This window comes from Suncus etruscus, chromosome 2 (genome assembly GCF_024139225.1).
Source record: "Suncus etruscus isolate mSunEtr1 chromosome 2, mSunEtr1.pri.cur, whole genome shotgun sequence".
Taxonomy (NCBI): Eukaryota; Metazoa; Chordata; class Mammalia; order Eulipotyphla; family Soricidae; genus Suncus; species Suncus etruscus.
This window is the reverse complement of record NC_064849.1, coordinates 114480801-114497561: the sequence shown is the minus strand read 5'-3', so window position 1 is coordinate 114497561 and position 16761 is coordinate 114480801. Positions and strand designations below refer to the sequence as shown.

At 39.9% G+C, this 16761-nt stretch overlaps 1 protein-coding gene across 1 annotated transcript in view; it reads left to right on the top strand.

Moving 5' to 3' along the window:
• ANKRD55 (ankyrin repeat domain 55) overlaps positions 1 to 16761 on the top strand; it is an 81577-nt gene that overhangs the window by 48374 nt on the left and 16442 nt on the right. The window contains exons 7-8 of the mRNA XM_049768118.1: positions 10870 to 11037; positions 14449 to 15101. Coding sequence (XP_049624075.1) covers positions 10870 to 11037; positions 14449 to 15101 — 821 coding nt within the window. The remainder of the gene's footprint in view (positions 1 to 10869; positions 11038 to 14448; positions 15102 to 16761) is intronic.

Here is a 16761-nt window from a genome sequence, read left to right as displayed (position 1 = left end):
AAAGTAGAATGGAATAAATCATATTTGTTACATATTTGGATGAGCCATGTGATTGATCACGATAATGAAAAAATATATGCGGTCTATTAAATGTTCTCACATTGCTGTCCATAGCTTAAACTAAGGTGGAAGATGCGTGATTGGCAGAGGCCTTAATGTATACGAGACTTTGGCTATATTCTGGGTATGACTGCAGCTCCCAGACTGTCTGCCTCCCTGTCTGAGAAATCACTGGCTCTCCTAAAGTGCCCTTCGGCCCAAGGTTCATGTCCTAAACACATGACCATGGATACCTTGTATGCTCTCCTTTCTTGATCTGCAATGCTGTTTTCAATGTGACTGAAAGGGAGAATCACTGTCCCTTCATGCGACAAGCCATTGTTCTGAATGTCATGTTGCCCTGAGTCACTCCCTGGCCTCCTTCACCTAATTGCCCAGGCAACTGCCATCATAACTTCCTGGTACTCTGCAAGGGAAGCAAATTTCTGGTCTCCTATTTGGGTTCAGCTGTCCTTTGTTTCTTCCTGCCCCCCTTATGATATCTGCCTTGTATTCTTTCTACTGCTGAAAACTGTTTTTGCTCCAAATCTGCTCTCACTTGTGGATATTTTTGGAAATAGAAACTATTTCACATATTTGTCCTGCTATATCGCCCATTACTTGAAGTCAAACACACTGTAAATCATCTCTAAAAAAGGGAAAGAGGAAGGGCTGAAAAATAAATTAAAAATTAAAAGAATAAATAAAATAAAGTTAAAAAGCTCAAACTATAATCTTAACACACTAAAATTTGGTGCTGAGGAAACTTTTGCTATTAGTAGAAGAAGTCAGATTGCCACACTTCACCTCACCAAACAAAATGTACAGACAGATACACATGCAGGTTGGTTGTTTTTCTTCTGAGTGAATCTAGAAGAAAATATAATCATTTACTTTTCATTTATATTAAACTCAGTATAACCGAGGTGGGGTTGTTGGTGCATAGTTTTATTGTTTTTAACACAAGCATGTTCAGATAACACCACTATCTCGATTCAAAGTTTATCAACTTCATTGTCAAGTTGTCCTTTTGTAATCATACTTCTCTCTAAGTTCTGGCAGTCACTGATTACTTCTCTGTTTCTATGTTTTCGCCTTTTCCAAAATGTCATGTAAGTGGAAATATACAGAATGTAATCTGATATTGAAGTTGACATTTCACTAAGTACAATGCATTGAGATTCACGCATGTTGTTACATATGTCAGTGGCCAGTTCATTATTTCTGAGGTGAAGCCACTGTGTGATGAATCAGTTTTTTAATCCAGTTACCTGTTAAAGAACACTGGAGTGTTTCCAGTTTGGGGGAATTCTGAAAATGTTGCTATACACATTCATAGATTGGCAGTAAGATTGCTTGGCTTTTTGGTAAGTATGTATTTGACTTTAGAAGGAACTGACAGTGATTTCCAACATGACTGCTACCATTTTGTATTCCTACAGAATATGGGAACTTTCCTGTTACTCCAAATCTTCGCCAGTAATTGATATTGTCAGGGCTTTTGTTTGTCAGTTTGTTTTGCTTTAGTTTTAGTTTGTCATTTCTCTAATGACAAATGTTATTGTTATATACCATTTCATGTGCTTATTTAGCATTCAAATATCTTCTTTAATGAAGTGTCTGTTCTAATCTTTGGCTAATTTTGTTAATTGGCTTATTGATTTTTTTACCACTCATTTTTGAAAGATTTATATGTATTTATGTAAATATTCTGAACATAAATGTGGAGTTTTACCTATAAACATCCAGAAACTAGGAGAAAGTTTTTATAATATTTTTAAAGAAATTACTGAGGTTAAATAAAAAAGATAGTATAGAGATTAAGGCTCCTGCATGAGCCTGACCCTGGTTCAGTCTCTGTTCCTCTATATGATCTCCAACCACTTCCAGAAGTGATTCCTGAGTACAGGGCTAGGAATAGTCCCTAGGCAATGCTGGACTTGTGTGAGTTCAAAACAACAAAATTTTAGTAAAACAAAATACTTATTTTACAATTCAACTAAGATATCTTTTTTCAACTAAAATACCTTTTTTTATTTTGTTGATATAGGTTTTTTTTATATGTGACTTAGTGGGTTTTCGCATTTTAATAATTTAATATTATATTAATGTTATATAATATGTTTATTATATATAAGACTAAAAATTACTTATTTTTAATTGAATCAACATGAGATATGCTTACAAAGTTCTTCATGATTTTATACAATGTTCAACAACCATCCCTTCACCAATGCACATTTCCTGCCCCCAGTGTCCTGTTTCCTTCCTATCCACTCTCAGCCTGTCTCTCTGCTATGTAGCAGATACTTTCTTCTTCCTTTTCCTTTTTTCCTTTTAAACACTGTAGTTTATAATACTGTTATTGAAAGGGCATCATATCTCATTGCCTCCTTTTAGCACCCAATTTACTTTTATTTTATTTTCTCTATTTCTTTGTTTTTTTATTTTTTTAATATATAAAATCTTTATTTAAGCACCATGATTACAAGCATGATTGTAGCTAGATTTCAGTCATAAACAGAATACCCCCCTTCGCCAGTGCAACATTCCCACCACCAATGCCCCTCTCCTTCCCCATCCCTCCCTTTTTTATAATATCTTTATTTAAGTTCCATGATTACAAATGTTTGTAATTGGGGTTCAGTTTAAAAAGAACACCCCCCCTTTTTCTTTTTCTTTTTTGGTTTTTGGGCCACACCCAGCGGTGCTCAGGGGTTACTCCTGGCTGTCTGCTCAGAAATAGCTCCTGGCAGGCACAGGGGACCATATGGAACACCGGGATTCGAACCAAACACCTTTGGTCTTGGATCGGCTGCTTGCAAGGCAAACACCGCTGTGCTATCTCTCCAGGCCCAGAACACCCCCCTTTAACAGTGCAACATTCCCACCACCAATGCCTGCCCCCCATCTTCCTCCTCCTCTACCCCTGACTTATATTCAAGACAGGCATTCTACTTCTCTCACTCATTACCATTGTCATCAGCTTTTAGTGTAGTTATTTCTATAACTGCACTCACCAGTCTTTGTAGTAAGCTTCAGATCATAGGCTGGTCCTTCCAGACCTCATCTCTATTGTCTCTGGTTATTATTATAATACTGTCTCTTATTTTTCTTAAATCCCACAGATGAGTGAGACTATTCTGTGTCTATCTCTCTCCCTCTGACTTATTTCACTCAATGTAATAGGTTCCTTGTCCATCCATGTATAGGAAATTTCATGACTACATTTTTCCTGATAGCTGCATAGTATTCCATCGTGTATATGTACCACAGTTTCTTTAGCCACTCATCTGTTGTAGGGCATCTGGTTTGCTTCTAGATTCTGGCTATTGTAAATATCTTTTAATTTAAAGGTTAATATCTCAGACTGGTGAAGACTTTGTTTTTGTTTTTGTGCCACATATGATCAGAGGTTACTCTTGGCTGTTCACTTTCAAATTATTCCTAAAGGCCTGGGAAGTGGGGAGAGTGATATGGGATGCCAGTGATTGAACCCAGGTCAGCTGCAGCTGACACTATACTGTCCCTCCAGCCCCAGGTGAAGATGCAGTAAGTACAAAATGAGAGAAAGTAATTAAATGCGATTATTTTTTTAATTTTATAGGAAATAAACTAAATGGGTGCTGAAGTGATAACACAATGGGTAGAGCATTTGCCTTGCATGTGGCTGACACAGGTTCAATGGCTATTATCTCAGATGGTCTCCTAAACACTACCAGGAGTGACACTTGAGTGTAGAGCCAGGAGTAAGCTTGAGCATTGCCAAGCATGTAGCCCCAAAAACAAAAAAAAAAAGAATTAAGAAAAATTTTAAATTACCAAAATATATTATTTGACCTGTAAAATAAGTAATAAATTTGAGAAAATAAAATCTTTTTGTAATAAATTTGAGAAAATAAAATCATTTTGTTTTAGTAATCATAGACATAACCTTGAAAAAATTGTCAGCTATAATATGTAAAGAGCCTATAGAAATGTGTAAGAAAAACCAATAATGGGCCCGGAGAGATAGCACAGTGGCGTTTGCCTTGCAAGCAGCCGATCCAGGACCAAAGGCAGTTGGTTCGAATCCCGGTGTCCCATATGGTCCCCCGTGCCTGCCAGGATCTATTTCTGAGCAGATAGCCAGGACTGACCCCTGAGGCACTGCCAGGTGTGACCCAAAAAACAAACAAACAAAAAAAAAAAAAAAGAAAAACCAATACTATAATGAGGAAAGTGGGGAAAAGACATTAAGAATCATTTCGTTAAGGAAATTAAATTACAAATAAGCAAATATTTCTGAAATTATGGAGTTAGTACATCAGTTAGGATACAAGATAGACAATTTGAGTTCAAGTCTCATAGGAAACTCCCTAAGTCTCCAATAAAGACGAACAAATATTCATCCTCACTATTTATTCACAGAATACAAAAGAAAAACAACATTGAAGTACCCCTTTGCCTACCTAACTAGAAAATACTTTTTTTAGCATTTAAAGGATCATATTTTTGTTTTATTTATTCATATCTTATTTCATTTATATATATTTTTTAAACACCTTGATTACATACATGATTGTGTTTGGGTTTCAGTCATGTAAAGAACACCACCCATCACCACTGCAACATTCCCATCACCAATGTCCCAAATCTCCCTCCTTCCCACTCAACCCCCGCCTGTACTCTAGACAGGCTTTCTATAACCTTCATACTTTCTCATTATTAGGATAGTTCAAAATGTAGTTATTTCTCTAACTAAACTCATTCCTGTTTGTGGTGAGCTTCCTGAGGTGAGCTGGAACTTCCAGCCCTTCTCTCTTTTGTGTCTGAAAATTATTATTGCAAGAATGTCTTTTCATTTTTCTTAAAACCCATAGATGAGTGAGACCATTCTGCGTTTTTCTCTCTCTCTGACTTATTTCACTCTGAAAAATAGATTTTGTGTACATCCATGTATAGGAAAATTTCATGACTTCATCTCTCCTGACAGCTGCATAATATTCCATTCTGTATATGTACCACAGTTTCTTTAGCCATTCATCTGTTGAAAGGCATCTTGGTTGTTTCCAGAGTCTTGCTATGGTAAATAGTGCTGCAATGAATATAGGTGTAAGGAAGGGATTTTTGTATTGTATTTTTGTGTTCCTAGGGTATATTCCTAGGAATGGTATAGCTGGATAATATGGGAGCTCGATTTCCAGTTTTTGGAGGAATCTCCATATCGCTTTCCATAAAGGTTGAACTAGATGTCATTCCCACCAGCAGTGGATAAGAGTTCCTTTCTCTCCACATCCCCGCCACTACTGTTTGTTCTCATTCTTTGTGATGTGTGCCATTCTCTGTGGTGTGAGGTGGTATGTCATTATTGTTTTGATTTGCATCTCCCTGATGATTAGTGATGTAGAGCATTTTTCATGTGTCTTTTGGCCATTTGTATTTCTTCTTTGTCAAAGTGTCTGTCCATTTCTTCTCCCAAATTTTTGATGAGATTAGATGTTTTTTCTTGTAAAGTTCTGTCAGTGCCTTGTATATTTTGGAGATTAGCCTCTTATCTGATGGGTATTGGGTGAATAGTTTCTCCCACTCAGTGGGTGGCTCTTGTATCCTGGGTGCTATTTCCTATGAGGTACAGAAGCTTCTCAGTTTAATATATTCCCATCTGTTAATCTCTGCTTTCACTTGCTTGGAGAGTGCAGTTTCTTCTTGAATATGCCTATAGTCTCAATGTCCTGGCATGTTTTTGCCTAAGTGTTGTTTTATATATCTTATGGTTTCAGGTCTGGTATCGAGGTTTTTAATCCATTTGGATTTTACGTTCGTACATGATTTTAACTGGGGGTCTAAATTCAATTTTTTGCAAGTGGCTAACCTGTTGTGCCAACACCACTTGTTGAAGAGGCTTTCTTTGCTCCATTTAAGATTTCTTGCTCCTTTATCAAAACTTAGGTGATTGTATGTCTGGGGAACATTCTCTGAGTATTCAAGTCTATTCCACTGATCTGAGGGCCTGTCTTTATTTCAATACTATGCTATTTTGATAGCTATTGCTTTGTAGTAAAGTTTAAAGTTGGGGAAAGTAATTCCTTCCATATTCTTTTTCCTAATGATTGCTTTAGCTATTCTAGGGTGTTTATTATTCCAAATGAATTTCAAAAGTGCCTGAACCACTTCTTTGAAGAATGTCATGGGTATCTTTAGAGGGATCGCATTAAATCTGTACAATGCTTTGGGGAGTATTACCATTTTGATGATGTTAATCTTGCCAATCCATGAGTAGGGTATGTGTTTCCATTTCCGTGTGTCCTCTCTTATTTCTTGGAGTAGAGTTTTATAGTTTTCTTTGTATAGGTCCTTCACATTTTTAGTCAAGTTGATTCCAAGGTATTTGACTTTGTGTGGCACTATTGTGAACAGGGTTGTTTTCTTAATGTCTATTTCTTCCTTATTACAATTGATGTATAGAAAGGCCATTGATTTTTGTGTGTTAATTTTGTAGCCTGCCACCTTGATATGAGTCTATTGTTTCTAGAAGCTTTTTGGTAGAGTCTTTAGGGTTTTTTAAGTAGAGTATCATGTCATCTGCAAACAGCGAGAGCTTGACTTCTTCCTTTCCTACCTGGATTTCCTTGATGTCTTTTTCTTGCCTAATCGCTATAGCAAGTACTTCCAGTGCTATGTTGAATAGGAGTGGTGAGAGAGGACAGCTTTGCTTTTGTCAGAATTTAGAGGGAAGGCTCTTAGTTTTTCTCCATTGAGGATAATATTTGCCACTGGCTTGTGGTAGATGGCCTTAACTATATTGAGAAAGGTTCCTTCCATTCCCATCTTGCTGAGAGTTTTGATCAAGAATGGGTGTTGGACCTTATCAAATGCTTTCTCTGCATCTATTGATATGATCACGTGATTTATATTTTTCTTGTTGTTGATGTTGTGTATTATGTTGATAGATTCACGGGTGTTAAACCATCCTTGCATTCCTGGGATGAAACCTACTTGATCATAATGGATGATCTTCTTAATGAGGCATTGAATCCTATTTGCCAGGATTTTGTTGAGGATCTTTGCATCTGCATTCATCAGCGATACTGGTTTGTAATTTTCTTTTTTTGTAGCATCTCTGTCTGGTTTAGGTATCAAGGTGATGTTGGCTTCATAAAAGCTATTTGGAAGTGTTCCCGTTTTTTCGATTTCATGAAAGAGTCTTGCCAGGATTGGTAGTAGTTGCTCTTGGAAAGTTTGAAAGAATTCATTAGTGAATCTATCTGGGCCTGGGCTTTTGTTTCTGGGCAGATATTTGATTACCATTTTAATTTCATCAATAGTGATTGGGGTGTTTAGATATGCTACATTCTCTTCACCCAACCATGGAAGACTATAAGAGTCCAAGAATTTATCCATTTCTTCCAGGTTCTCATTTTTAGTGGCATAGAGTTTCTCAAAGTAGTTTCTGATTACACTTTGAATCTCTGCCATATCAGTAGTGATCTCTCCTTTTTCATTCCTACTACAAGTTCTCTCTCTCTCTCTCTCTCTCTCTCTCTCTCTCTCTCTCTCTCTCTCTCTCTCTCTCTCTTTCTTCTTGTTAGTTTTGCCAGTGGTCTATCAATCTTGTTTATTTTTTTCGAAGAACCAACTTCTGCTTTTGTCTCCCTATTTTTGGTTCCTTTTGTTGAGCACTTTCTAATTCTATGAGCTTTGTCATTAAGCTATTCACACATCCTTCTTGATGTGTGCTTGCAAAGCTATAAATTTTCCTCTTAGTACTGCTTTTGCTGTGTCCCATAAGTTCTGATAGTTTGTGTCTTTATTATCATTGTTTCCAGGAAAGTTTTGATTTTATCTTGGACACACTGGTTATTCAGTATGAGGCTGTTTAACTTCCAGGTGTTAAAGTTTTTCTTCTGTGTCCCTTTGGAATTTACATATAATTTCAGAGCCTTGTGGTCAGTGAATGTAACCTGAAAAATTTCTATCTTCTTGATATTATAGAGGTATGTTTTATGTGCCAGCACATAGTCTATCCTGGAGTATGTCCCATGTACATTGGAGAAAAATGTGTATCCAGGTTTCTGGGGATGGAGTGTGCTATATATATTAGGCCTCTTTCTTCCATTTCTCTTCTCAGGTCTAGTATATTCTTGTTGGGTTTCAGTCTGGTTGACCTATCCAGGGTTGACAAAGCCATGTTGAGGTCCCCCACAATTATTGTGTTGTTATTGATATTATTTTTCAGATTTTTCAACAATTGTATTAAATATTTTGCTGGACCCTCATTCAGTGCATATATGTTTAGGAGAGTGATTTTTTTTCCTGCTGTACATATCCCTTTATTAATACAAAATGTCCATCTTTGTCCCTTACAACTTTCCTGAGTATAAAGTTTGCATCATCTGATATTAGTATGGCCACTCCATATGGGTATTTTTATGGGTATTGTTTGCTTGGATAATTTCCCTCCAGCCTTTTATTTTGAGTCGATGTTTGCTCTGACTATTAAGGTGCATTTCTTGTAGGCAGCAGAAGGTTGGATTGAGTTTTTTGATTTAGCCACTCTGTGTCTCTTAACTGGTGCATTTAGTCCATTGACATTGAGAGAAAGAATTGTCCTGGGATTTAATGCCATCTTTACATCAAAATTTGGTGTGTCTTTTGGTCAGTCTTGTCTTAAATTAGGTCTTTCTGTTTTTCTCTTAAGATTGGTTTTGTGTCTGTAAAGTTTCTGAGCTGTTGTTTGTCTGTGAAACCATGTATTCTTCCGTCAAACCGGAAAGTGAGTTTTGCTGGGTGCAGTATTCTAGGTGAAGCATTTATTTCATCGAGTTTTGTCACTATGTCCCACCACTGCTTTCTGGCCTTGAGTGTTTCTGGTGACAGGTCTGCTGTAAATCTCAAGGATGTTCCCTTGAATGTAATTTTTCTTTTTGATCTTGCTGCTTTCAGAATTCTGTCTCTATCTGTGGGATTCATCATTGTGACTAGGATGTGTCTTGGGGTATTTTTTATGGGGTCTCTTTTGGTTGGTACTCTTCGGGCATGCAGGATTTGATCTCATATATTCTTTAGCTCTGGAAGTTTCTCTTTAATGATGTTCTTGACCATTGATTCTTCCTGGAAATTTTCTTCCTGGGTCTCTGGGAGTTCAATGATTCTTAAGTTGTTTCTGATGAGCTTATCATAGACTTCTATTTTCATCTGTTCCCATTCTTTGACTAATTTTTTCATTGTCTATTCATTTGCTTTAAGTTTTTTTCCATTCTCTCCCTGTGTATGGAGTTGTTATTTATCTCATCTTCCACAGCACCAATTCTATTATCAGCTTGTTAGCCTGTTGGAGAGCATATCCATTTTGCCATTCAATTCGTTTACTGAGTTTTTCAGGCCTGTTATTTGACCTGTTATTTCAGTTTGGAGTTTTGTGATTTCTGTCTTCATATTTTCTTGGTTCTTATTTGTGTTCTGTTCAACACGATCCATGGTTTCTTTGAGTTCTTTGAGCATCTTCCATATTTCTTGTCTAAACTCCTTACCTGAGAGATTGATTAGTTGGTTGGCCGTTTTCTGGTCATCAGAATTGTCATCTTCATTCTCTATGTCTAATGCTGGACTGTGTTGTTTCCCCATTGTCACACTTGTATTGTGTGTTTTTCTACGTGTTGTGGTGGTATTCATTGGGTAAATGATGGCGAGGCCACGCTCCTCTGGCTCCACCCTTTCTGGATGGGTTGACTTGACTTCAAGGAAGGGGAGCCCTCTGTGGATGAAGCCTCACACAGGATCAAATCTTAGATATGAGCACGCAGCAGAGAAGACAGTCTAGGGAGAGATGCTAGACCAGTGAGCCAGCTCAGTTCTTAGTGTGATTTTTTCTTCTTGTTGCAGTGGCGTTCTTTCCTTAGAAAGAGCGCACGGCTGTGTAGCGAAGCGGAGCCGCCGTGCTCTTCTGGTGCCTCTGGGAGAGCAAATTTTCTGGGCTCTTTTCGGCCCACTCCCAAGAGGTTTAGGAGACAGGACAGGAGACAAACATACATAGGCAGCACTCACAGTTTCTCACAGTTGGCTCCCACTCAGAACATACTTTTAAAGATGCTGATAACACACAACACTTGAGAAGAAGCAGGGCTACAGCTGATGCTGAACAGCATCGTCAATCCTCTCTGGAGGCAGTTTGGCTTCCCTGACAAAGAAGCTGTAAACTTGCTCACACCCTTTAACCCACTACTTCCTGTTTAAGGAAATTCTCAGAAAAACCAGAGGCAGGAGAGACAGAACAGTAGATAGCATAGTTCTTTGCCTTGCATGTGGCCTACCAGGGTTTCCTTTTCCAAAATCCCATCTGATCCTCCAAAACGCCAGGAGTGATCCCTGAGCACAGAGCAGAAATAAGCCCTGAGCATAGCCTGGTTTGAACCCAAAACAAAACTGCAAAAAAAAAAAAACAAAAAAAACATATAGAGCTATAGAGATAATACAGGACTGGGCTCTTACCTTACTTACATGTGACTGACCTGGGTTCGATCCTCGAACCCATATTGTTTCCCAAGCACCAACAAGAAAAATTCCTGAACACAGACGAAGCCAAGAGAAAGCCCTGAACATCACCAGGTGTGGCCCAAAAATTATAAAAAGAAATTAAAAAAAAGAAAGCCAGAAAAGCAGGAGGCCAGAGAATGCTCAGAGCTGGAAAGGCCCACCCTCAGTAGAGCATCATACACACATGCTCGCTCTCCTCCTGTTAACTTCAGGCTAGGAACCTCAGAGAGTACTCCCTGCAGCAACTTGAAGTAGAGACTGTAGCCAGCCAGGCAATTTGTCCCACATGTGCTCTTGTTTTCCCATAATCCCCAGGACCCCTCTGCACTGGGCTGCAGCTGCAGGGAAGGCCGACTGTGTGCAATCGCTGCTGGAGCTGGGCATGGACAGCAACTTGCGGGACATCAACGAGAGCACGCCTCTGGCCTATGCCCTGTACTGTGGCCACACAGCCTGTGTCAGACTTCTCTCCCAGGAAAGCAGGTATGTGCTCTGCCAGCAACTTCCTCTTTTCCTTCCTCTCAAAGATTTATGAAAGTTGAGCGTTGGGAAGATGGCTCAGCAGTAGAGTACATGCCTTGTTTATCTGAGGCTTTGGATTTGATCCCTGACACTAAAAATACATAAATACATAAATAAATAAACAAATGGGAAGCTCTCAAACAAAACTAGAGATAAAGCTTTTTTTTTTTTTTTTTTTTTTTTTTTGGTTTTTGGGCCACACCCAGTGACGCTCAGGGGTTACTCCTGGCTATAAACTCAGAAATTGCTCCTGGCTTGGGGGACCATATGGGACGCCGGGAAATCGAACTGCGGTCCGTGCTAGGCTAGTGCAGGCAAAGCAGGCACCTTACCTCTAGCGCCACCACGCCAGCCCCACTTCCTTTACATAATAATTTGGGTACCATGTTTTACAAAGCTGTCAAGTTTCAGGGGCTGAAGAGAGAGTACAGGGGGTAAGGTGCTTGCCTTGCATTCAATCCCCAGCACCCCTTACATTCCCCTGAAACCTAGCAGAAGTGATCCTGAGCACATACAGAGCCAGGAGTAAGCCCTGAGTACTGCCAGGTGTGGTACCAAAAACCAGTATAACAATAATAATGATAAAGTATTAAATATACCTTCCAATAGGACTACTAGGTTCCCATCTATCCACCAGTGTCCCCAGGTTCCCTTTTGTAATTTTCCCAACCCAACCCACCGCCTTAACAGGCATGTTTTAAAGTTTAATTATTATAGTTTGTATCTATGCTGACAGTAGAAGTTTAGTTATGTACCTAGTATTTAGAGTCCAATGCTGACTCTGATTTAGATACATACTTCTTACCTGCCTCCACACCCAGATGAGGAGAGGGCCCTTGATCTTTGCCCCTATGTTACCCCAGACAGCCTCTTTGTTCCCTGCCCACTTCCCTTCTTCTGTAGCCTTTTCATTTCTATAATCTAGGACCAATTAATTACCTATCTTTAATACCTTCTATTACCTTGTCATGTTATTTTATATACCACAGAGAAAGTGAGGACATTGAATATTTTCTTTTGTTTTTGTTTGGGGGCCACATTTGGTGATGGTCAGGGGCTCTGCATGCAGGAATCAATCTTGATGGTGTTCAGGGGACCATCTGGGATAAAGAGGGTCAAAAGCAAGTCAGTCGTGTGCAAGGCAAGAGCCCTACCCACTATACTCTCACTCTGGCCTGGACATCCAATATTTGACCTTTGTTTGACTTACTTCACTTAACATGATATCCTACAGTTCCAATGGATGAAGTTATTTTTTGTTTTGTTTTGGTTTGGTTTTTTGGTTTTCTGAGGGCCATACCCAGTGACACTCAGGGTTTACTCCTGGCTATGCACTCAGAAATCGCTCCTGGCTTAGGGGACCATATGGGATACCAGGGGATCAAACAACAGTTCTTCCTAGGTTAGCACGTGCAAAGCAAATGCCCTACTGGTTGCGCCACCACTCTGGCCCTGAAGTTTGTTGGTTGTTGTTTTTTTTTTTATAAATTTCCACAGTTAAATCCAGTAATAACTTTTCATTGTGTTTTGCATTATAATGTAGAGTGACTTGTTTGTAACTCTGTGAAATAAAATGATTATTGTGAACCTGAATTCATCAGCCTAATATACTGAACTTTTATCTCTCCTTTTACTTATTTTCTACCAAGTTCTCTTCATCTTCTTTGCCTAAGTAACCAACCAACCAAACAAACAAACAAAAACTCTGGTTTACTCCTAGCTCTGTGCTTAGAAATCACTCCTGGCAGTGCTTAGGGGACTATATGTAGTACCCAGGATCAAAATCTGGGTCAGCTGCAGGCAAAGCACATGCCTTACTATCTCTCTGACCCTCTGTTCAATATTTCAAGCCAGATGAGTTGAAATTTGCTTTTTAAAAGGTTAGTAGGTTTGTTTGGGAGCCACATCTAGTAGCACTCAGGAGTTACTCCAAATTGGAGGTTGCTCAGAGTACTATATGGTAGGGTATTGACAAACAGAGAAGTACTCCAACCCTTTGAGTCATCTCTCTGGCTCAAGAAACCTACTGAAGGTGAAAAGATAAAGCTAAAAACATATCATGAATACATCTTTCATTTCATGAGAGAGGAAACAGGAATAAGGTAATTGCCTTGCATACAACCAACCCTGTTTCAGTACCTGGCACTGCATATGATCGCCAGAGTACCATCAGGAGTAAGCCCTGATCACAGATCCTAACCCTAAAATAAGTGAGTGGCAGATGACAGCATCTCACTGTGGAGATATTGTTGCAATATGGCTTTCAGGATATGTGCAGGCATGAGTCAGATTTCATCCTTAACTAACAGCACAGAAAGCATAGTCACTTGTGGCCTCAAAAGAAAATTAAAGAATTTTCCAAAGAACAAAAACACAATAGTGCTCAGGCCAAGTCTCCACCTATAAAGAACCAGCCCAAAGGCATCTGACCTTTCTTTAGATTTTGCCTGCCCCGTGGGTATTGCTCACTTTGCTTGCTGTTGCCACACCCAGCCTTGCCTGGACACTTCCTTTTTCTTGTAGCTGAAGCCCAGTCAAAACTCTTTCCTTGCTTTTCTTCACTGTTTTTCTTTTTTAAGGTTGTTGGGCTTTTTCTTTTCAGTCAGAAATTTAGTTTAATTTTAAAAAAATCTTTAAGAAGATTAAAACTAGAAGGAAAATGGGGACAGGAGAGATAGCATGGAGTTAGGGTATTTGTCTTGCATGCAGAAGGACGGTGGTTTGAATCCCGGAAACCCATATGGTCCCCCAGAGCCTGCCAGGAGGATTTCTGAATGTAGAGCCAGGAGTAACCCTGAGTGCTGCCAGGTGTGACCCAAAAACAAAAACAACAACAAGAACAACAAAAACTAGAAAGAAAACGAAGAATCCATCCAGGGCATAAAATGAACAGGAATCTTAAAGTACTTATGGCCTGTGCTCTGCCCCAGACCTCCCAGGATCTCCTTCAGAGAAAATCCAAACTTCGTCCCTCCAACCTGCAGCCTCCACCCTGCTCTTTCCTTCCTTCCTCTCAAACATCCCTACAGACTTTTACTGAGAATTTAAAAGAGTAATGATGAAAACAATTTTCAGCTCCCTGTACATCTCAATGAATAGTTACTGGGAAATCTGGAAAGTTGGAGAGCATTCCTCTCAAGGGAACAGGGGGAATCTAAGAAATGCTTGAAATGACCTGAGCTGACATGACAGGAAGGGGGTTGTCCTAGCTAGTGCAAGCTCCCAAACATCACCTCAGTCATGAGAGAGATCCCAGATCCCTAAGACATCTGTGCCAGTACAGGGCCCTGAGGAAGTAACTTGATGTGGTCCAGGGTGTTTCCTGGTTCTCCTATGCTCACCTGAATCCTTCTTACATTCTCCATCTCTTAGAACAGAACCAGCTGAACCCATTCCTTCCCAGAACACTAGACCCCAAAAGAAGGAAGGGCGATTTAGCATGCTCAACCAGATCTTCAGCAAGACCAAGCAGACAGCCTCCCAGAAGGAACCTAGTGGGGACCCCACTAGAGAGGAAGACCCCTCAGAAGTCGATGACATCATCACTTCCTTTGACAGCATCGTGGACACCAACTGCCAGAAACAGCCTGGTGAGCAGTTGGGTATGGTCAACTTTAAGAAGAGGAGCACAGAGAATATGAAATATCTCTTGCCAGAAAAGAAGCCTCTGGTCCACAAGGGGCTTCCACCAATCAGAACGCAGAGTCTCCCTCCCATCACCCTGGGCAATAACTTTCTGACAGCCACCCCAGGGACCACATCCCAAGCTGGCCTGAGTTCCTCTATTCATCACAGTTCCCAGAGATCTCATAAAAGTCGCAGTGAACAGGATTTATTAAATAACAGAACTGGCTGCCAGGTGCTACTGGATAACCCTGGGAGGGGTGATTCTCACCAAATGTTCTACAAAGCATGGACCGTGTCTTCATCTGATAAGCTCCTAGATAGACTTCTTACCAGCACAAAGGGCCACCAGCAGGTTTCAGGGCTGCCATCTCTTCCTCATCTGCACAATCCTTTATCAGGTAATATCCTGGTTTCCTTCTGCCTAATTCCTGGCAGACTCCATGAGAAAAGTGGCTAGGTTTGGGCTGGAGTGATAGTATCGTGGGTAGGGAGCTTCCCTTACACACTGCTGGGCCAAGCTCAATCTCCAGTATCCCATATGGGCCTCAGAGCCCTACCAGGGTCATCCCTGAGTTCAGGATCAAGAGTAAATTCTGAGAACTTCTCAATGTGACCCCAAAACAAAAACAAAAATAAGATAAAACAATACAGATGGCTAGTTCCCACCAGCCTGTCCAGGAGTAAGTCCTGAAAATAGGAGTAAGTCCTGAGCTCTGCTGGGTATAACCCCAAAACAAAACAAAACAAAACAGCTAGGTTAATACAACTTTAGAGTCACTTTTTTTCTTGGAACACCATTGCCATAAACATTTCCAGACTAGGGCCAGAGCCATAGTATAGCAGGTTGCCTTGCATATGGCCAACCTGGATTCTATATGTTTCCCATACCTCTAGGGGTAATTCCTGAGCACAGAGCCAAGAGTAACCCCTAGGTATGGTCCCCAAACAAAACAAACCAGCAAAAAACAACAACAAAAGATGTTTAGGCAATAGAAACATTTTGTGTTTCTACATGCAAGGAAAGCTATATGCCTTCACATCTTTCCAGCAGATATGAAAGAAGACAGCAGATCACAGCAGGATTGTTACTGTGCTCCTGAGCCAAAAGTCTTACCCAGGGCTGTAGGAAATTCTGCAAAGAAATATTGATAGGCTTGTGAAATTGCTTGGAATCAGTTGTGGAGGCCTTTCTCCATAACTAAAGAACCCAAATTTTGAAGAGGAAGTGGGTTTACAACTATGTTACCAATAGGGAAGGAAAATGTTCACATGCTCATGGTCCAAGCCTTCAGAACTTCCCACAAACCAAATAGTTCCAAGCCCCATCTTATCTAGTTATCAGTTATTTATTTTAAATATAACTCCATTTATTTTAAGTTCTATATTTATTGGGAGGGGGGAATGTGAGGCCACACATAGCAGTGCTCAGGGATTACTCCTAATTCTGTATTTAGGGATCAGTCACTTCTAGTGGTGCTTGAGAAGAACATATGCAGTGCCCAGGATCACATCTGGGGTTGGTTGCATACAAATGAAGAACTTTAACGCTGTACCATTTCTCCAGTTCTAATGTTATTTTTTAGTTATCCTTGCAGAGATGATTACACACAGATGCACACACGCACACACTGAGTTTAGGAGATGTGTGTATGTATGCCTCCTTTTTGTTGTTGTTTTGTTTGCAGCCTCGAAAGCAAAGGTGAGGGACTAAGACTATGCTAAATACTTTTCTGGGGAACATAAAATGTTGGTAATCAAACGCAGAGCCTGTGTATGCCAGGCAGTTGCTTCAATCCTTTAAGTTATCTCACTGGATCTCCAGTCTTAAGTAAATGTATCACAATAAAAAATTTCTGGTTTTAGGGGCTATCTCAAGGGACTCAAGTGAATTCTTTGCATATGAGAGATTCAGACTCATTTCCATGAGTTCTGCCAGGAGTGACCCTAGAGCACTGAGCCTAGAATAACCCCTGAGACTGCCAGATGTGGTCCAAAGACAAAAAAACAAAGAAGCTATTATTTTGCACATTCAGAATCAGTATGTTTATTATTTTATTC